Below are 23,173 nucleotides of genomic sequence, written 5' to 3' on the forward strand. Positions count from 1 at the left end.
ATACATCTTGAAGTTCTCAGACATTACCACATTCTACCTGGTTTCATTCTGTTCTCAGAGAACTGGATCAAAACCTACAGAATATGGTGCATGCTGGGAGCTTAAGCGCAGCTTCAGGGCTTGAGCCAGCACGACAATAGATCTTGGAAATGCTTTAGTTTCACAGCTTGCTTCTAACATCTGCTATCACATTCAGTTTTTTATCTATCTTTTGACTTCATGAAGATCAATAAGAGCTGTAGCTTTTAAAGAAACAGAAAAGCGCCATTGGTGTTTATAAATAGTTTATTACTTTACAGTGTTTTTTTTTTTGTTTTTTTTACATTATAAAATGGGCAGTGGCAGATAAAAGAGGGGAGGGGTCAGAATAATGTGTTTGTATAGTAACAACTCAAAGTGTCACAGCAGCTCTGCTGTTTGACTTCTGACTGAAAAAATTAAATGTTTACAAAAATCTTTTGAAGCTGATGGTTCCACAACTCAGAACTCGTCAATGTGTTACTGACAGTCATTCTACAGGAACAGATGTGATTGAAGGTTTTTATTATTTGGAACTTAAAATATCCACTGAATCAGATGTTCCAATAAAGCTGAACACTGGTGTCATGAAATGTACAGGTCCAAGCACCAACATACGAACAACGCTTTGCTAATCAGCTGAACAAAAATTGCTGACTGGACAACCAACGACCACTTCAACCCAAAATCACACAAACATCCAAGTGAGCTTTTTGTTGCTAAATGGAGATTGAAATGGAATCTGAATGGTCAAGTTTTGATTCAAACATGAGCAGTGTGATATATCATGTCTTTGAAGACATGATACTGTCTCCTGGTCTGTCTGATAAAGTCAACTCACCCAGTTGATTTGACCGTTGATACCTCTGATCCATGTAGCCCACCCAAAACCCATTTCAAAAGTCCAGAACCGACTTTTCAGAGCAGGAATCAACCCACCTCTGACATATGAACTTCCTGAATGAGCTGCAGCTTAGCATCTGAAACCCAATGAGATGGGCTGAAGATCCAGAACAAGCAGAGGTGTTGTCTTGGAGCTCATCGCTGTTCATACAGGGAGTTCTGACAGATGATTCTGCTTCCAACTGAACACCATACTGGTTCCAATTCTTCTCAACAAATCTAAACATTTGAGCATCTTGGCTGAGGATGAGTTCCAAAATACTTTAGGATATCAGCACCTTTAGGAAAGGCCATAAATTCATCCACCTGATGCTTGTCAAAAAATGAACAGCTGGTCAATGTTCTTATTTAGCTAATTCTGCCTTAACTCCTCGTGCCAGGCAGTTTCCCTTACAAAGTCCAAATCCCCTATTAAAATATTAACCCTAACCCATTAAGATTTAGTTTTGGAGTGGAAATAAGGCTCCAAGAATCAATATGGAACGCTTCCTCATTGATATAGGGTTGGAAATTTGGAAGACTGTTGGAAAAACTACTTCAACAGCCCTCAGAAACCTAACAATTTTTGCCCAGTTGTCAGTTCTCTGTTTTCATATCCCTTCATTCGACATATCAAACCCTTACCAACACCGGACAGAAAATATACAGTCCCCTCCTAAAGTATTGGAACAGCAAGGCAAATTGCTTTAAAATGTTTGGGTGTAACATCAAAACATGTACATGACGAGTTCAGAATGTCAACTTTTAATTCCTGGTTTTTACAAGTAGACGTGGTAAGTAAATTTGAATATCTCACTATTTGTGTTGCACCACAGCATTTTTAGGTGAGCAGAAGAAACAAAGAAACTTAAAGTGAATAGTATTTAATATTTGGTGGTATAACTCTTATTTGTAATGACTGCCTCAAGCCTGTGACCTGTTGACATCACAAACTGTTGCATTCTTTGTTTGTGGTGCTATTCCAGGCTTTTGCTGCAGCTTCTTTCAGTTCTTGTTTGTTTCGGAGGGTTTCTCTCCCAAAACATTTCAGGAGGTGAAATGCATTCTCTTTTGGGTTAAGGTCAGGTGATTGACTTGGCCAGTTTAAAACCTTCCATTTTTTTCCTCTGTTGAAGTTCTTTGTTTTGCTGGATGTGCGTTTTGGGTCACCGTCCTGCTGCATGATAAAATTTCTCTCAGTTTGGATGCATTTCCCTGTAAAATTGGCAGACAAATGTTTCTGTACACTTCTGAATTAATTCTGATGCTACCATCATCACATCAATAAAAAAATAATGAGCCTGTTCCAGAAGCAGCCATGCATGGCCAAGCCATGAGATTACCTCCACCATCCTTCACAGATGACCTTATGTGCTTTGAATTCAAAGCAGTTATTTTCTTTCTCCAAACTTTGGCCTTTCCATCACTTTGGTAGAGATTAATCTTGGTTTCATCAGTCCATAAGATTGTGTACCAGAACTTTTGTGGCTCATCTCTGTACTTTGCAAATTGCAATCTGGCCTTCTGATTCTTACTACTAAGTGGTTTGTATCTTTGGGTATAGTCTCTATATTTCTTGGAGTCTTCTTTGAACAGTGGATTGTGATACGTTCGCCCTGCACCGTGGGGTCAGTGATGTCACTTACTGATGTTTTGGGATTTTTATTCACAGTTCTCCCAATATTTCTGTCATCAGCTACTGCTGTTTTCCTTGACTGGCTTGTTTGCCATCTGTTGCTCAGTTTCTTTCTTATTCAGAACAATCCAGTTGTTGTGCTTGCTATGTCCATTGTTTGGCTAATGGGCCTGATTGATTTCCCTTCTTTTCTCAGCTTCACAATGGCTTGCTTTTCTCCCATAGACAGCTCTCTTGTCTTCATGTTGGTTTATCCTCTTCAACAAGAAATATCTAGCTAATAGGTTTAAGCATAGGCCAAAAAGTAGACTAGTCCAGCAGAGCTATTTAATGTTTGAACAATCAATGTTAAAGGCAACACCTGGTCAACAAGGAACACCTTTCAATCACGTGTTCCAATAGTTTGGCTCCTTTGAAAAACAAGTGAATTCAAACAAAGGGCGGTACGTGTTGAATTGTTAACACATCTACATGTAAAACCCAAATGTTTTGATATTAAACCCAAATGTCTTCATTGTTCAACAAAAACAAAGCAGTTTGCCTTGCTGTCCCTTTTGGAGGAGACTATCTGACCCTGAGAGAGAATGTTCTACAAGTTTCATGACCAGTGAAACATCTCCAATTAGACAACTTCAGTTTCCATACATCTGAACTAAGGCTCAAGAGTCCTTCATTGTCAGATACGCTCCAGCTCAGTCAGTTTCCGTGTGACCCAATCTGAAGACTGTGCATAGCAAACATTTACAGCACTGATGCAACAAAAGAGGAAAAACAATATGGAAAACTAGGGGAGGAAAAAACTGACCAGAGTCAGGCTCTAAACTGGAACATCTCTAAGTAGCTTCAGAGAAATTTAAACTTGCTGTCTAGATTACATGATCCCAGTTTGACATTACACATAAAAAAATCAAAGTTAAGCACTTTGAAATGCCTTGTTGTTGAAAATGTGCTATATAAATAAAATTACCTTACCTTGAACATCAGAAGCACTTCTGATTTGACAAATCTGGCCCATTAGGAGGCTCTATAATTGGACCTTCTGAAATGTTTTAGCACCAGAAACCTTAAAGGAAATCAGCTGAGCTGTAGTGACACTCGGGGGAGGTGGAGAATAGGGGGTGGGGCACAGCCTTCTTACAGAGTTTTAGACCAGTCATTCTAAAGACCTCAGGTTTCTTCTCAAACCTGGATTGCATTTCCAGAAGGCTCTGTAGCTTATATGATAAGTTCATGAAACTAACAGAAAGCTGCCAAACAACCAGAAGAGCTTTTCTAGCTGGATTGAACATGCTCAGGAATATTTACAAGGCTGAAGCATCTGGAACAGGGATGGTTAGCGAGATGAGCTTGTTTGCCGTTTAGGTAAATGACAGATAGAAGCCAGAGGAAAACAGAATACATTTCCTATACCTGGGATTTGACAGACTCCAACAGCTGATTGACAAAATGCCAGTTGATTTGGAATAGGTTTCATTAACAGGGCTGGAAAGTCCCTGTGAGCGACACATCGCCACAAAGACAAGGAACCTCAAAGATTATTACCATTACAGAGTCCTGGGGATCCAACACTTCTGAACTAAGAAACACAAACACATACTGTGCCAACACAAAGGTTTGGATCAAGCTCAGCTGGAAATCCACAACATTATGTCAGGAGGACATCTTAGGATCAGAATCCAAAGCTAACCTTAAAGATTTCCTGCTCTCACTAGTAAAAAAAAAAATTCTAAACCAATGGTTAACAATTAGCCAGAAAATCTGCAAACTAAAATATCCTGCTGTGATCTGGACTGCTTTTCATCCTTCAACAGAACTTCCTCAAGCTGCCTACTTGAGCATTGGGATCAAACTCAACCAGAGGCTCTAATTTTAAAACTTCTGGATTCAGATGTGCATCTGGGTTCACATCTAAATCTTTTTTGATCCTGATCCTGATTGGATTATGATCAATTTAAAGAAACATTTCAATAGGAAAGCAGCTGACATGATTTTGGACAAGAATTTAGTGCTCAAGAATTTAAAGAGAAGAACCAAAGCCGGAACTCAGACAGGACAGAAATGGAAACAAAGTTAGAATATTTTTGTTTCCAAAACAAAAACATTCTTCTGGAGGAAGGAAAGAAAGATGAAATAAAAGATTCTAGGAAAGGTTAGGTTCATCTCAATGAAGAAAACCTCTGACTTTGTGAGATTCAAGTTTTACTCGGTTTCTGTTGAACTGTCCCATTCTGTGCCCCAGCCACTTTCAACTGCTCACCCCACCATGATTGTTTGGTTGTGCACCGAGTAAATAAAATAAGTTTGGTGTCATTATCTGATCCAAGCTCTTTAAACCCAGAGTCCACAGATCAATTCTGGCCCAGACGTCTGGTTGAATACTGGTCTCCATCCAGTGTTCCTGGCCTTGTGTATTTATGTACACGTTTACACTGAATATGTGCATGTCTGTGTGTGTGTCAGACTTTTGTGATCTGACTATGGAGATCATCTTCGAATGGTTCGTTCTCAGGGTCTGAGTCTGTAGTGTCCGAATAGCGATAGTGATCCGGCTCGTTGTCACTGACATCTGGTGTCACTGAGGTCGACATACTGCATGTGTCACAGTTGGCTCCTTCCTCCACAGTCTTTGTGAAAAACAGTTTGACCTGAGGAACAGAAATAACAGGAATGTTCTCAATGAGCAGAAAAATCAAATGTTCCTGCATGCACCCAAATGAGCAATGATTTATTCTTTATTTATATTTTAGTTTTCCATAAAAAATCTGGAAAAAGTTACAGAATGATTATCCAAAAGTAATTCAGAGAACATCTGTGAAAAGTGGACGTTGTTTTCAGTCTGAATAAACAATGACTGAAGCATCAATCTGGCTCTACCTTAAAGTTTGGGGAGAAGTTCTTGTTGGCTTTATCCTTATTGGCTTTATCCAACTCATTCTTGTCAAGTGTCAGAACCAAAAAGTCTCTGTCGCTGGTTTCACTACCCATCATCAATTCTGGATTCTGAAACATTCTGTCAGAAAGATCTCGAAGTGTTGGGAAGCTACCATTCTCCAGTCTGTCTGAGGACTCCTCTGGCCCTGGGATGAAGAATGTGTTGATCCAAAAATGGAACATCTTTTCCTATAAGGACAAAGAAAGAAAAGTACCAGGGATCAGTCAGCTGAGATGGTTTGTGTTGTAAGATCAGGTGTTCACAGTGGTGAAGATTTAACCTGAGCTTCATCACTAAGAATGCCTGAAGCTCCATGCAGAAACTCAAACTCAGATTAAACTGGAAAGACAGGAGTGGGGGAATGTCCTGAAGAATGTAAGAACATCTGGAGCCGGAAAAAATGAAAAGAGGTTCTTGTCCTAATTTTGGCAATAGAAATATATGTTTACCCAGAACCTCTGAAATTAAAAAGAACCCAACCAGAAAAACAGCTTATTTTTAAACAATATTCCTAACCCTCACTTATTAAGTTGCAGACGTTTTACAGCTGTTCTGATCCGGATCATGTTCTAGCTGCAAAACCAAACACTTCCCCAACTCTTCTGGGGGAATCCCAAGGCACTCCAAGGCTAGCCGCAAAGCAAAGTTCCTCCAGTGTATTCTGGAGCAGTCTAGAACACAGCAAGGTCTATTCTAAACTCAGTCGTGTTGCTAAAGTGGGTTGGAAGTGCCTGGAACACTTCACCTGGGAGGCGTTTTGGAGGTGTCCTAACCAGATGCCCGAGCCAATTCAACTGGCTCCTCTCAATGTGAAGAAGCAGCAGCTCTACTCTGAGGCCCTGCTGGATGACCAAGCTTCTCACCCTATGCCTAAGGGAGAGGACAGACACACTGTGGAAAAACTTCATTTCAGCCACTCCCCAAAGCTTGTGCCCATAGATGAAGGTAGGAACATGGATCAACTGGTTAAGCAAGAACTCATCTCTTGAGCTCTTGAAGTGAGGTGCACCTCTTGAAGTACGCTCAAGAGGTGCACTGATCCTCATCCTGGCTGCTTCGCATTCAGCTGCAAATTGTTTCAATGAAAACTGAAGCTCACAATCTGATGAAGCCAATAGAACCACATCATCTGTAAAAAGCAGAGACACAATCCTAATGCCACCAAAACATATCCCCTTTTAACACCTTGGCTCCACCTAGAAATTCTATACATAAAGACTGTGAACAGAACTGGTGACCAAGGGCAACCTTGGCAAAGTCCAACTATCACTGGAAACAAGCCAAAGTTAATGCCAGCAACGTAGTATTAAGTTGTATAGGGACTTAACCTAACAAAAGGCGTGGTACCCATACTCCGGAGCACCCCCTACAGAATTCCAGAGGGACCCAGTCGAATGCCTTCTCCAAGTCCACAAAATACATATGGTTGGCAAACTCCCATGTGTCCTCCAGAACCCACTAAGGGTGTAGAGCTGGTTCAGTGTTACACAACCAGGACGAAAACCTGGTCGTGTAACACTGAAAGGAGTCTTCTGGAATCCGAGATTTGACTAACCAGCAAACTCTCCTCTCTAGGACTCCTTTTCTAATTCAAAAAGATCAAATTATCTCAGTTTTAAAACCAACGAAGTTGAGAGAGCAAGTTCTTCACCATAACATTCTTACTAGGCCTGTCACGATAACAAATTTTGCAGAGCGATTAATTGTCTAAAAAATTATTGCGATAAACGATAATATTGTTTCAAGACCTTTTGACACTGATTTAATGAAAATGAGGTAATAATATCTGTGATTTCCCGCCATAGATAGATGCACTTTATTTTCAAAAAACACATAACACTGGAACTGATAAACTAAATTAACAAAACAACCAAAACAAAAATAAAATGGATTCTCAGTCTCCATTAACAAAAAACGTACTTGAATAAAAACTAAACAACATAAAGCCAAAGTGGAAATAAATATTGCATTAAACCAAAAGAGTGCAGATTATGAAGTCTGTATACTATATTGCCCTTCAGTAATCACTAGATTTAAATAGAGAAGATGGGCACATCTGACTACCTAATGCAATAGTTCACACTACACGATGTTTTGCCCCTATTTTCCCTTTACAACAATCTTAGAAAGTTGGCCGATCTAAGATTGTCGCCGGTGGTTTCGTAACCGATCATCCTGCAGTGTATGGTGAGTTACGGTAGATCGTCGTGGCCGCTCCGATCTAAATCAGGGGTTTTCCCCACTGGGAGCCTTAACCCTGAATGTGACAGGTAGACAATCAGAAAGCGCGGATTCTCCTCCGTGATTTCTGAGGGGAAATTACGGAGGGGAATCTCAAACAGCTGACATGGCGCAACCCAAAATCCAGTGGACATTGGAGATGATATGTGGAAACAACATTAATGTTTATTCAACGTTTTGTGCAAATAATATAGAAATGACAAGGATAGGAGTTGGAGCCAAATTGCTACCGCAGTTGATAAACCCTGTAGGTTTTCAGCTGTTCTTTGTTAACGTGACATAAATAGGTTATAATGATTTTCATTCAGTCAGGATTTTATGCTGACTCCAGCCACATGCATCACAGATAGATTCTAGTAAAGCATTGATTAATGCCTGGTCTTAAAATTAGTTAACTGGACTTGTAGCCATTATTTTGTGCCCATGTGGCTGGACACCACACGGCATGACGAACCTGATCGATCCGTTGTACCTAGGATTTCTGTCAGCTGAAGTGTTTCTCAGGTTTTGAAAATGGGCCGACAACTCGTGTAGCGTGAGCTGGACATTACACTAAGGAAGGGAGGGTCAGTGGAGAGCACCGGACCTGAGCCTTTTTTTCATTCAGTGTCATTAAGAGGAAGAAAAAAGGCAGAAAGAGACGATAAAGCCGATAATTAAAATGAGGTGATAGGTTTAATTTATCCTGCGATTAATTGATTTATCGTTTATCACGACAGGCCTAATTCTTACCATCTCCTCTTAACCTTCTTCACCATGAACTCCTGCTCACCTTCTTCATCATCTTGTTTTGCTTGTGAAAGAACTCCACCTTGATGTCTCCGCAGACAGGTAGTGGCTGAGGGAACTCAAACAACATCAGTTTGTCCTCCCTGCGAGTATAAGCAGGGTTGTAGGTGTGGATCTTCACTTTTAGCTGGTAGACCACGAAGTGAGGGTCTAAAGACACAAAAACACCTGAGCGTCACTCCCTTCTTCTAGATTACATAATGAACTGAAATGGAACTCGAATATGGTCAGCAACTGAACTGAGAACAGTTTGGGTCTGGGTAGGGACGTAAAATTGAGACTGTGTCGGCATTCAGGACTAACCTTGGCTTGGGTCTGATTCTAGAACTGAAAAGTGTCTGGAAACAATATTACATTTCTAACATGATCTCAGTATGAACTAAATCGTCCAGAAACTAGGACTCTGGATTACGAAAGATTAACCAGGGTCTGGATCTGGTTTCTAGAACTTACTGCATGTACCAGCCGTGAACATGGGGATGGTTTCGAACAACATTTTGTGGAAGAGCAGTGCCACAGGTTTGTAGTGCAGCCGGTTCCTGAGCAGGAAGTTGTAGTAGATGACGTAGCGTCGCTGGCTGGGAATGGTCACACCCTGAACACACACAAAGAATAGCAGCGTCAAGATTGGGTGGGATCTGGTGGGATTTTCACACCAGAAAACCTTTGGTTTTGATACAAGTGGACACCTTTGGTCCACTTGTATCATTCAGACCAAAACGGACTTTATTTTTTTTGTTTGGTGCAGTTTACTTTCACATTGTACTTTTTGAAAGTGAACTATATTTTGTAAACAAAGCCATGTCATTGATGATTGTTGCTAACATTTGATAGAAATGATGAGGGGCGGAACAGAGCACAGACCCAGAAAGAAAGAAAACAATCATGCAAGTCCTGCATGCTGAATTTATGTTGTACGCATTAACATGTGCTTGTTATTACAATTGCAATACAATTTTGAATGTCAAGAGCTGGTCATTCAACTCAGGTTTCGCGATGTGATATTTCTAATTTTGGAACCACGTCAGCAAATGCGTGCTGCTAACTTAATAAGCCATGACACAACATGCTGGCAGCAGCATTGCTAAGCAGAAGACAATAGATCAGGTATGATTTCATTACAATTAGTACATGCAGTAGTCGTGTTAGCAACACTGAAGGGCTCATTTTTACCATGATGCCCAGCAACGGTGTCTCGAGAAGTCCAAAAAGACGTATGTTTCCTGTAGTTGGTTCAAAACGAGACAGGTCTGTATTCACTCCAAAAGCAAACCGAACCAGTGTTAGTTTGAAAGTGGACTCAGACCACTAACTCAAAAAGTGGGTCTCTCTCTGTTTGGGGAGCACCAGGGTCCACTTGAGCATATTTACACCTGCACAGAAGGTTCAAACCCAAGAGGAAACGAACTCTAGTCCATTTAAAGCAGACCAAAGATGGCAGCTCAGTTCAACCAGCTGCAACCAGAACATAAGGATCATAAAGATTCAGCTGCTCATTGTTTCTTTCTCCTTATTGTTAAACCTCAAACCTAACACACTCGGCAGCTCCAACTTTATTTGCATTCTGACCTGATTCATGATAAGGAAGAGAGATCGGGAGAAGGATCAAGGATGTTGGTGTAAACTCAATAACCCAAAGGACACTCCTGCTTGTAACATATGGCAAACACACGTGTTTTCATCTTTACCTGGTCTTTGCTGTTCTTGACTTACTGACCTTCTTGTCTCTTGTCCGGACCTCTCCATAGAAATCTAGGGCCTCCTGAGCTTCCTGGAACTTTCCTCGGTGCAGCAAGTAGGCACAGATCATGACTCCAGTGCGGCCCTTTCCTGCCTTGCAGTGGATGGCAGCCACATGATGCTCATCTTCACTAAGCCACTGATCCAAGTCCTCACAGAATGGCTTGATTAGCTCCAGCTGGGGCGGGTTATGGTCTTCGAATGGATACTGAGCCACTGAAACAGAACTGAGTAGTTAGTAAGGATAAATACAAAAACTGGTCTTCCAACAGGTCAGAGGGCGGGGGACTGTCTCACCTCTACAGCTGAACTTTGAAGTGTCATAGTGTCGCTCTGCACATCTAAGGAAATAGGGACGCTTTTCAAGAAACTCAAAGACATTGTACAATAATAAAATTAAAAATAACAGTAATAAGAAATCATGGAAATGTTACACATTAAGAAAAATTGTAAAAAGATGGGTCTTGAGTGTAGAATCTGTATGAAATCTCACTTTAAAGTTGACTTGCAGATTTCAAAGTGAGAAGGTCAGAACAGTGACAGATGGTGACAAGGAGTATTTTGAATTCAATGAGCTTAGAGTTAGGGAGCCAGTGTATATTTTGAAGAACTGGGATTATGTGGTCATGGGAGAGGGTGTGAGTTAAGGTTGGGCGATATCCAGGATTTTCCAAGCCAATATTCGTCAGTCTATCAGATGACGATGGGTGACCTTTGGACTTTTTTTTGTGTGTGTGTGTAACAACAAGTAACCTAACAATGATTTGCCAGCTTAGAACACAAAAGTAAAAAAAAATGGAGGAATTAGTTGCCAAAAAAAGAATACAAAGTCACCTATTTGGGATTGCTTTGGCTTTAAACAGGATGAAGAGGTAAACCACAGGGTGTGGATTACAACTTGAGCAGTTTCGAGTTGCTGCAGCTCTAGCAAGCTCTGAAAAAGTTTTTCACTAGCAGAAATACAAAACACAGTTCAATAAAAAAATTACCGCCCCATATGGACACAGGGCACCTTAGCTGTAAATATTTCTCAAAGGAAAATGCATAAAAGACGTTTCCAACTGATGTCACAAATAGCAGGCAAACATACTGGTCTGTGGAAAGCAACTCTCTGAGAGGAGCCAACATCAGCTTGCTTACCTAACCACATATTTGTGGCTTGTGAGACCACAAAGACATGAGTGCAGCTTCTGAACTCGTCTTCAGATCCACTGGTAAAATTGTTAACCACCTGCGCAGGCTGCACACACTGCTAAATTCAAAGTAGGATTTCATGACATGCTTGTTTCCTTTATAAAAGCATTTCTAAAATTTATCTAGAAGACATTGCAGAGTTTCCCTGTTTGAATTCTGCATAGTTTTTGGGTGTTTACATCATGTATTTATTTTGAATGCATCAAATCACTCAAAAAGAAACTGTGGCAGGGATTTGTTTTTCTTCTTTTAATTTTAGTTTGTGTTTAATTTAGTATTAAACAGCATATGGTCATACAAATCCAGAAGCACAATTAAACTAGGGAAAGGCCAGTCACCCCTCATTGTATTTCAATAAATGTAATTTCTGAAAATAGGGTAGTGTATTTCTGTTCCAGGTTTGGTAAATAAATTGCCGCACTTTGGGGAAAAAAAAACTGGAACGGCAGTAGTTGATGGTGTGCTGCGTCTTTTGGCTTCAATCAAGAATTGTTACTAGAGTAATAAAAAAGTAACTCATAGGCAAAAAAAAAAAAAAAAAGGCCTTAAGAAGAAACAACCAGCAAAGGGCGCAGTCTTTCATCGATGGTCAATAAATTTGTCCAATCGCCCAATATTAGTACGCGGTTGGGCGGGCAGCTGAGTTTATATGAGCTGGAGTTTGTTTGTTTAACACCTCCATAATTCCCTTAGGAAGGAAATCTGGAGCGAGAAATCTTTGACCTCTAAACGTCTTTACCAGGAATGCTCCTAAATGTGAAGGGATCAAAAGCTGAACCAGGCTAACAAGAGGACAGTAGTACTTACAAGTTATAGATCTTATAGTGATTCTTGTGCTTGGAATCCAAGAACCTAAAAATAAAAATAAGTCAATTAGGTATCATAGATCAGTTTGAGTTTCTTCAGAGTGGTTTCCTCTTCAGAGTTTCTCTCTCAAAGTGAATATGATCTGTTGCAGTAGTGATGTTCAGTCTCTAAAGCCGGATGCTGTCCCATGTGTGTCACAGTCCACACCACCAGAGGTGAAGGTCCTACATGGTTAGGGCAGTGGTCTCAAACTCTCTCCTTTTTTTTTTTTTTTTTTTAACTGAACTGAAACACACCAAATTCCACAGCACATCTACATGATAAGGTTGTCAAAGTCAAGCTAGCATGGCTGACCCACTTCTCTCTACCTCCATATATTTTTTTTATTATAACTTTTTCCTACAAAAACTAGTTGCTATCTACTTGTGGTAGTGTTGACAATTAGTGGAAAAGCAATGCATCCCTTATGTATTGTGTATATTTAAGATTTAGTGCACAATGTTAACAGCTAAAATCAATGATGGTTATCATCAGCTAGCAGTCTTTTGCCCTCCAACAGGGAACTGGAAGATGGGATCTTGCACACATGGCATCACATTGCAATTCCACACAATTAGTGCTTTGATACTAATTGTAAACATTATCACAAGTACCAAGGGTAGCACATTTCACCAATCAGTGAAAAGTTTTAATTAGAAAAAAAAATAGAGACGAAGAGGGAAGTAGGTCAGTTATGCTAGCTCGACTTTGACAACTTTAACATGTAGATGTGCTGCAGAATTCAGTGTTCTTGGTTCAGCAAAAAGAAAAAAGAAAAACGGCGAGTTGTTCTTCAACAGTTTTTTCGCATTATGTCCCCTTTACTCTTGCGCACTGCACTGAATTAACAATACCTACATCTCCAGGTTTAATTTTGTTAAATGAATTGTAATACCGGGGCAGCGTGGTTGAGGATGGCAGGTAAAATGATTCTTTTGCTCTCCACCGTTGTCCACATACGCAAAATTTCCAGATGAAAGCGATAACATGCAGAGTGTCTATACCTGACATGCTGCATTTTTATTACACTTTAGAAACTACTATGATTGTTATAAGCATTTGATTTTAAGATTGGCAGTCTCTCCTCTTTATTTTTTCTTCTGTGGTATTGTTTGTTAAATTGTGCCCCTTATATCCTCTCCTTTTGTGATTTTGTCCTGTTGGTGTTGGTTGCTTTTTTTGTTCTCATTGCCATTATAATACCGGGTGGCCCACGAAAAAGTAGCCCGCCTTCCTGCCAGAGTGGCCACCAAGTTGCTGGACTTAACAACTTGTGACTTTTATCTGTGGGGCAATTTGAAGGGAAAAGTGTACGCTAATAACCCAAGAACTTTACAGCAATTGAAAGACAATATTCGTAATGCAATTCAGAGCATTGGTGCCCCAGAGTTGCGTCACGTATATGACAATATGTTAAGGCGCACCTAAAACTGCATTGACACACAAGGGGATCATTTGTCATTTGAGTGAGTAAAGATTTTGGTATTTCAAGTTCTTTCTTTCTTTAAAGAAAGCCGCCAGTAATACTATAGTAACGCGGGCTACTTTTTCGTGGGCCACCCTATATATAAATCCATCCCATAATGTGAATATATAAGTGAAGGTACGACTGTATACATTATATCACGGTCACTAATAACCAGAACAACACAGAAAGGATTTGGTTGCACAGAGAGATAATAGTTAGAAGTTACATTGTCACAGTGCAGAACTTATCTAACTGCACATAGTATGATTATCACATGATCCAACTAGCATGCGACACAGTTAAACCCTCCCAGTTTAACAGTTAATGTGAAAACATGGAACATACAAGCATCCAAAGTTTTTATTTATGACATATTTCTTTTTTGAGAAAGTTGTTAACGAGGCAGATGTTTGATCTCGGCTCTAAAGCAAACCCACAACACCTCAGTTTGATTTTTTCATAAAGCTGCTTTGTCTGTGGCCCAGCTGTGTTCTTGTTCTGTCTGTGACTCACCGAACAACATCATCGATATTGTTCCTGTAGACGCCTTCAAGTCGCTCAGCGGGAAAACCCATGGCAATGATGTTGGGATAGATATCTGGTTGGTAAGTTCAGGAAAGTAACCTGTGGAACAGCTCAGAGAAAAGTTTCTAAATTGGCAAAATAAATAGTTTACAACTCATTCTCTTAACAACTCAAATAATTCACAGTGTTGGTCTCACATTCATATTATATAAACCATGATAAGCTCTCAGCTCCACTGATTGAAGCTCAACAAAAACTTTAATCAATATCCAGGGCGTGGCAGAGGTGGTCCCAGCCTGTGTGGCATTAGGCACTATTGATATTCAGATCCTCTGGTTGTAAGAGCGAGGGTGGGTGGGTGTGCTCATGCTGCTCCCCACAAGATGCCGGTTGTCCCAATCCGATTATGTGATCGGAAATCGGGCCAATCACATGCTTTCAAACTGATCTGAAGCAGGCGTTACATACCGATCACGGATCAGATATACGCATATTGATTCTAAACACAAATGGGAATAAATAAGACTATCAAGCAGGGGCGTGGCACGGGGTGGGAAAGTATTGTGGTATTTTTTTTTATTATTGTTTTTAGCAGTAAAAATTAAATGTTACCCCTCCCAGTCCAATAAGCACACATTCATATTTGCCCTGAACCCCCATGTATCTGCGTTAAATGGTTCGTTCCTGCTTAGCATGCTTGACAGTGACGTTTTCAGCAGCAGTCAGTATAAGACAAGAACGACTGCGGCAGTTACTATGCTGCCTAGAAAAATAATAAAGTCAAGTTTAAAAAAATAAAAAATAGAGATATAAGAGAGAGAAAAAGACGAGTGTCTATTTGTGACAGTTTTTTTTCCAAGAGAGGTGAGTAGACTGTGTGAGATTATCAACCACTTAGCATAGTAAGCTTAGCTACAGACTACTGTTTGCCTCCATAGCATTTAATGAATTAAGGAAAAGAAATACCAAGATATTAATATATTTAACTTGTCCCTGTACTTTTTACCACACTTGAGAACAGATGAGTCAGTCAGCAGCAGCTCTAATCCCCGATACCAACATAAACTCCTTACCCCGTCCCAGTGAAAAAGGTGAGAAACACTGTATCCAATGACAACCTACGTAGCATCATTCCAGGGAATCCATAGGGATTTCTGTGTCCTTGCTCTTTTTAAAATTACGCAACAAAAACAATATATTTGTTGCTGACAGAAATTCAAACAATCTTTATAAAATGATTTAAAAAAAACAGCCTCCTGTCTGGACTGCAGTCAGTCCACAGTTTTACCTTAGCTTGCATTTAAATTATATATATATATATATAGCAACATTCCTCCTGACCTGTCCTCCTGACCTGTGCAGCTTTAATTTCACTTTAATTTAAGTGAAATTAAAGCTGCAGTATGTAACTTTTATAAAATGTATTGTTCTACATATTTGTTTGAACTGTCATTGTGTTGTGACAGTACGGCATGAGAAATAATTTGTGAAAAAATTATTTCCTCTGCCTTCTCCCAGTGCTCTCTAGAAACAACCAATAAGAGGGAGGAGGCAAGTTTTAGCACTGCCAATCACAATCTCATGTGGCTGCTCATCCTCCCTCCCCCTTGTTATGCTGCAGCTAGCATAGCACAGAGCTATGCAGATTCAAACTGTGAATGCTCAGTCTAGTTAACATAGCTATCAATGACGGCAGATAAACAGTGTTCATGTGTTAATAAGTTGTTTCTCCACCATTAGCACATTTAGCAGTGAGTGAATGAAGTTGACTGACAGCACTAAAACCCTCCTCCTGGTTCTGATTGGTTGTTTTTGGTCATAACGTTGCATTATTTTAGCTAGAAACAGTAGTTCAGGGAGGAGGTGGAGGAGATTGTTTTCACAGATTATCTGCCTCATAACTGTCATGACATGATGACAGCTATAACAAATATGGAGAAAACATATTTTTTATTAAAGTTATATACTGCAGTTTGAATAAAATGCAACTACATAGCATTTTTTTTTAGAAGTCTGGATTGCTTCATATGTATTTTGCACGTTGTCTGAGACTTGGAAGTGGGAAGAGACATTTCAATGAGATAAAAGTAATAATAAAAAAATTAAGCAATTTATTGTATTTATTGTATTGTATTGTATGCAGACTGTTGCAGGTAAAATTCACAAGTAGTAAATATTGTGCTAGTATCAGTATTGGACCAAAGAAAGCAAGGCAGTTGCGATAAAATTATGCAAGCCTTTAAAATTATGATGCTTTTGATGGGTCAGATAGACTCAAGAAATTTGTAACAGTAGTTGCGCAGGGTGGGGGCCCAATCTAATTTTTTGTCATGGGGCCCAAGATTCCTGGCAGCGCCCCTGCTGCTGAGGTTATGTGGTGGTACAGAATCAGAATGTCTCGAAACAACACATGCGCAGCTCATTGCAGTAGTGATGGCTGTAAGGCGAAGCAGAACACAGCATTAGCTTGGGAGCACTTTTGCCAACTTAACAACGATGTAACAGGTAACTTTTCAGACCCCTGGTTAATTTATATTTTTTTTCTCCAAAAAAGTGACTAGTGAAAAATCTTTGGTTTTTTGGGGACTTTGCTGACAAAATGGGAAAGCACCTTTAGTACTGCAGTGACATGAGCCCCTCCCTCCTCCGAAGCCCTTACTGGCTCATCATGCAGTAGAGTGGAGGAAACTCCATCCCGTTTCCACATTCCAATGGAATTACGCACAGAGCTGCCGGTGACCCCGCTCTGGATGAAATATAATGTAAACATAGTTTTTATGTTGTCCAATGTCTTTTTGAACTAAAACTGTTGCATCCAAAGGTACCTGTACTTGATTTACACTGCCTGTGTTCTGTTAAATGATAAATAAGGTGGATAAAATAAAAAAATAAGGGACAACCTGGATCTGTTTCTTCACTCCTGCATTTTTTTAAATGTAGTTTTGAAGTACCAGATCAGGTCTGGATATCAGCAATTACTCAAAATCAAAGAACTCTGAGGCAAAAAAACCCTAAAATGGAACCTTATTGAGGGCTGCAGGGAACACTGATGGTTCTAAAAGCAACCTTCACACTATTCTGTAAGCAGCATCTGTAAACCAATGAGCTTCTTTTCCATCATGAACAGGACTGAAGTCTGACAATTACATGAGGTTAATGTACAGCATTCCTCCTGCACTCTGAGCAGAGCAACTCAACACCAAATAGTTTAAATTCCTTAAACTATAGTGCTTCCATCAATTTCCTTATATTCCCTTCCCAGGTATTTCAGAGAATTGATCAGAATTTATGATCAGCTCTCAGGAAGATTTTATAGAATCAGCCTGAGGTCAGATCAAACCAGACATAGTGCCTGATACAACCGCTGAAGAAGCAGAACATCAGTACATCCATTTCTTCTTGTTCTGTCTGGAATAATTACAGTTTTTCTGGAGCTTACTAGCAGCAAACATCGCAGTTCAGCATCTGTGGAGTCACATTTCAATTTACTTAAATCCTGGCAAAGGAAAAGTTTTGGATTATTTATCCAACTTCTGAATCCATTCAGATCTACTTCATTCTGCTGCACAGCAGCACCACCTTCAGTCAATTTCATAAACTGCCTTTCAGACAATGCTCAGTCAGACTAGAAGGTGGACCCACAGACACACAAGGTAATTTTAAAACCAAACCAACATCTGAGTTCTGATTGTATGTTTGGTTCCGGATCAGGTTTACTCTGCTCCGCACCAGATCACTGTTTGCTTCAGCCATTCTGAAGGTAGCAGAGTCTCTGCTGTGAGGAAACATTTTAAAACCAAGCAAGGAACACCTTCTATTTTATTGAATCCTCTGGCAAGAAACTCATCCTGCTGTCCTAGAAAAGGAGGGCCCAACTTTTAAAGCCTGGATGGCAATATTGACTGATACGGTACATTCTCAATGACAAACTGGGAGATTTTGAAAAAATCTGGAAACCAGAGAAAAATCTGCCACCAAGAAGCCTTGCAATCACTTATGAAAGAGAAAGATAATTAGAAATGTACTGTACAAGCTGTAGTCTTACTATGCCTAGATAGCACTCACTAGGGGGGTTCCATAAGGGGAAGTGGGTGATGTTATCCTTCAATGCCCTTGTCTATGTTTTTGGTTTGGTTGTTTTTCTTGACCTTCTTATATTGTGTTTATTGAAGGACAAAAATGACAAAGGCAGTAATTCCATCTTGATCTCTGCTCAATGGGAAGCCTTGCAATAAAAATATATTTTTGCAATATTTCAAAAATATTGTAAACTAGACCAGAACCCAATTTACCTGAGCCAGAGTTTCCTGAGCTGCAACATGACCCTAGTGATCAGAAAGCTGTGGCTCGTCAGCCTCTGTGCAGACCGAACTGCTTTAACGACTGGAACTGCACGTCCACTTATTAAAACAGATCAGACAAACAAGAGAAATACACAAATGCACACGTGCAAACTGAGTTGTAAACTACTCTCATTTCTTTTTAATTTCCTGAATGTGATTCAGGCTGAATCATCAAATGGAATTTCTAAATCTGCAAACCAAACCTCAACAGGATCTGTATGGAGGAATTTTTCTGCCATAATTTGAAAGCACACATTTCCAGTCTGAAAGCAGGATTTCATGTCTTTTGTTCTCAAAACTTTTAATACTTGGGTTTACATTTTCAGTTTAAAAGCAGAACTTCATGTCTTTCTTCTCAAACTTATAAAGCTTGTGCTCAAAACTTCTGCTGTCTTTCAATTATTCACTGTGCTTTCTCAAACCTTTCTCCTCACACTCAAAACCTCTCTGCTCAGATCAAAACCCCGCTTGTAAACCTCTCTGCTTCCTTGCGAATTCTTTCCTGCTTGCTCTTAAAACAAAAAGTACAGTTGCCTGGCAACCTCTCGGCCAATAGAATGACGGTGTTGAACTGGGTGCGTTTGTTTCTTTCTAGTGGGTGTGCCTGTGTGGCTATTGATTGTAACAACCTGTGCTGCCCGCTGGATGTAGGGAGAAACAACGACATCAGCTTTTTGCTCCGTGTAACAACTTAGAGATAAGGAATTTGGACATACAGTGTACGATCAATTGCTTAGAATTGACTTACATGACACACAGCAAGTCTGTGTTGTATTCCTCTTCCTCATTAAAAATCTGCCAGCAGTGTGCTACTGATCGCTAACAGCCTAATGGAGCCAGAAAATGGATTCACAGAACCAACCGTGTTTCAACTTAGATAGATAGCATGTTGTGACTAAGTTGACTAATTTAGAGATACAAATTAACCTGACAGTTATGTTTTTAGACTGTGGGAGGAAGCCGGAGTACCCAGAGAGAACTCACATATGCACAGGGAGAACATGCAAACTCCATGCAGAAAGACCCGGGGCCAAGAATTGAACTCAGGACCTTCATGCTGCAAGGCAACAGTGCTACCAACTATGCCACTGTGCAGAACAAAAGACATGAAATCCTGCTTTCAGACTGAAAATGTGTCCTCTCAACTTTTGGCAGAATTCCCCTATTAACCTCGCTGGTTCAGATCCACAAACAATCCACACATAACAATGTACTGTGCTTGGGAATAACCCGGCATTACAGGATATTTCTCTTCTTTAACGCACCATCAGTGTGACCAATGTAAAACAGAATTGTGAGAATGTAATGCTGTCTGCAGATCATGTTCTAAAGCACAAGAGCCCCATCTGACTCATTACACATTCCTATCCCGAGTTCTCACAGTATTTCCCCAACTCATATAATCAAGACCAGACTGTGGAACCTTGTTATTTCTGTCTGAAGGTCTCACCTCAAAGTCCACCAGGAGCTGACATCTCCACTGATTCTATGGTGGATTTACTGCCCCATGATGTAAATTAAGGAAGAAGAGGATGCTGCTGCATCATAAGATCTGTCTGAATGATCACCTGACCTGAAGGGCAATGCTACGATGAAGACTAGATTCAAAATTCATAAATCTGTCTGCTTGGTTCTTCACATGCCTTTTTCCCCCCAATAAAACCATATAAACTGTGTTACTCAACAGGTGAGTTCAAACCTTTAATGAAATAAAGTCATTAAAAAAAAATCATGCTTGAAGGTCATTACAACTACTTGAGAATGTGTCCTGCATTAAAGGGAAATTGCATTTGCCGTTTTCTGCTGTGACTAAAGCATGAAGCTTTGCATAAACTTTTACCCGCAGAACATGCAAGTAGAAAAATAATCAATTTAAGTCCACCAAAAGCTGTGCTCCTCCTGCCTAAAGAACCTGTCACCTTAACCCAATGGAACCAGAGGACAACCAGCTTAAGTCCCACACTCATCTCTGGAACTTCAAGCTGATTTCATTATATTTCAACACAACCGGGAAGGACATCCCTCCCAGCTGGAACCCAAAGAGGCTTTGCTGAATTTGAAAAAATACGTTTTCCTGCTACAATAACCAATCTGTGACTTCTCACAATAACACTGCAGCTATAAATGGTCTATAAATACAATATATATGTATTTGCAGTTCTGTCTATGATTCTGCAGTTCTAATGTAAATGTTGCGTTTTTAATGCAATTATGCGGGGAGTCCCACGCTAACAGGTGAAAGATACAAGTGAGGTCCAGATCAAACCCATCCTCCTGATACCGCCGCTTGTTCCTACTAACAATCTCCTTGATTAGATTAGCAGCCATAGTTCCCAGAGGTCCGTTAACCAAGCACCAGGGCACGGCTGGGAGCCCCCGATCCCTCTGTCGGCTTAGGACAGATGCGCTAACGGCGACAGCTAGCTAGGAGCTAGCTCCTCGCTAGTCCTCCAAGCTCCACAGAAATTATAGAATAACACTAAAAATCCTCCGAAAAATATTCTCACAGCAGTCAAAGGCCCGAGTATCTCTCCGGGTTCCGCAGCAGCAACCGGATGCTAACCGTCCTGCGTGTGGACAGCCAGCCCCCGGCCGTCGGCGCTGCTTTCTGGGTCAGCTCAGGGGCTGCTCCCTCTGTGGGCCCGGATGTTCAGGTCCCCCCGTCCAGACACAGAACCACCGCGTCGCTCGCCAGTGCAGACCATAACCTCCGGACAGATCCAAGGGAACTGTTCCAGGCCTCGGAGAACTGCAAAGATGCAGTGATTAAATGCAGCAACGCGGAGAGTAAAACAATCTCCGAGCAGCGGCCACCGAGCGTCAAGTCCGCGGCAGTATGAAGGACATTCAGTGGCTTTCAAAATAAGGGATCGATCACAACAAGAATTTTACTCTTGCAATGTAATTTCTAAACTGCGTAAATTTTCCTCCAGCGTAAATCATTAATAAAATGGCCTTTTTGCCTCCTTGTCTTTTCTTAAGTGCATTTGAAGAATTGAAACCAACAGATTTAGACTATTTCCTATATTCTATATAAACTTCGGTTACGTCATGCCACATGCTTTTATTTTCTACAAGACAGACATCCTGTTGCCGCCTTGTTCAAAATAATAGAAAATCAGTGGTTCTCAATTATTTTGTGTCATGTAATGTTCTCTCTGCCATTGTTGCCAGAGTCCAGTCTTGTACTGACGTAGGAACAGACCAGACGGATCCAGACGCAGACGCGTTTCCTTGGCAACAAGCGGAGTGGAGCTCCTGCAACGCTGTTTTCGGAATATGGTTCTGTTATGGCCCTTCACATTGACAGCATTGGATCACCTACGTTACCTAGACGTGAGATGGATTATGCTTTTATAGTATCTTAAGGTTGCCACCCGTCCCTTCAAATACGGAATCGTCCCGTATTTGGCCGTTAAATGTTGCGTCCCGTATTGAACCGATACGGGACGCGATTTGTTCCGTATTCTATAAATGTCCGATAGACACGCCTATCACACACATATCAACACTAAGTGTAACAATAACGACCAAAACAAAACACAGGAAATATTAAAGTCAGCTAAATTGTCATGGCGGGAGCTACACGGGACCCCAGAACGCTACGGACCAACGCTGTTGTCACGGTTGCCTAGAGACGGACACTATGCAGCCGCGGTGAGGTGCTGTCAACCCGCGTCTTTTTACAACGTCCTCGACCCGACTGTTCACCGTACTTAGAAGTAAAACCTCTCATAAAGATACAGACGTGCGAGGGAAGACGCAAATCCTAGGCTGAATAATGTTAGTGAGAATGAACACAGGCAATTAAAAAAATGTGTCCATCGTGGCGCAGTGTGCTGCTGTATGCATGATCAGGAGAGGAACTGCAGACCCGTCAGAACCTAAAACACTTGACATCAGCGTCTCTTCATCCTTCAATCATCTCCCGAGGCTGATATGGTACAGAAGATTTTGCTATGAGTAAGTTTCTTATTGTGCTTTTACTGGTTTGATTATTTGCTTATTTAATGTATAATAATAGCAGCCTAAATAATACAAATGGTCATTTAAAGAACAAGACATACAAATAGATTAACACTAAATACATACATATTTCCTACTTTAAGGGTTTGTTGGGGCTTTCTGTAGGTTTTATTTTGAAATGCTGATATATTTTATGGATTCATTATTCAGTGGTCATTTATGTACCAGACACAGACCTGCAGTCTTGGGCGGTTCTAGATGGGGGCCAACGGGGTACCAAAGAAGTTATACTAAATAAATGTCTTATGTTAATGCTCAGTGGTGGAGCGTTTTTTTTTTAACCTTCACAATTTTACTTTAACAACAAATTAAAAATTATAGTGCTGCACTTTTAGCTGCTGTATATGATCACACTTTCCATCTGCCAGGGATCTGCAACCTGGATCTCTGGGGACACAAGTGGCTCTTTGGCTCACTTATATCAAATGATGAAATAATGCTCTGTTTTGTTTTGGGGTTTTTCCCCCCATTCTTTTTCAAGTGTCGCCATGGAAAACCACCAACTATCCTGCCCCTGTGTTAAATTTGGTCTA

General features: G+C 40.5%; 1 protein-coding gene across 2 annotated transcripts; it reads right to left on the bottom strand.

Annotated features, from left to right (window-relative positions):
- Positions 1-269: 269 nt before the first annotated feature.
- Positions 270-21,470, bottom strand: ptenb (phosphatase and tensin homolog B). 2 transcript variants are annotated; one of them, XM_015059082.1, is made up of 9 exons: positions 20,861-21,470; positions 14,260-14,344; positions 12,240-12,284; positions 10,536-10,579; positions 10,216-10,454; positions 8,952-9,093; positions 8,482-8,648; positions 5,411-5,656; positions 270-5,181 (listed from the first exon to the last, which is right to left on the bottom strand). In XM_015059082.1, exons 1-9 carry the CDS (start codon positions 20,940-20,942, stop codon positions 4,993-4,995), a joined length of 1,239 nt encoding a protein of 412 aa, XP_014914568.1. In that variant the 5' UTR covers positions 20,943-21,470; the 3' UTR covers positions 270-4,992. The 2 variants fall into 2 exon arrangements, with proteins under 2 accessions (XP_014914568.1, XP_014914569.1); XM_015059083.1 differs by lacking the exons at positions 10,216-10,454; positions 10,536-10,579; positions 12,240-12,284; positions 14,260-14,344; positions 20,861-21,470 and adding an exon at positions 9,672-10,208.
- Positions 21,471-23,173: the final 1,703 nt, after the last annotated feature.

Source organism: Poecilia latipinna, unplaced genomic scaffold (assembly GCF_001443285.1).
Source record: "Poecilia latipinna isolate Pla-1442-1.1 unplaced genomic scaffold, P_latipinna-1.0 Scaffold1597, whole genome shotgun sequence".
Classification (NCBI taxonomy): Eukaryota; Metazoa; Chordata; class Actinopteri; order Cyprinodontiformes; family Poeciliidae; genus Poecilia; species Poecilia latipinna.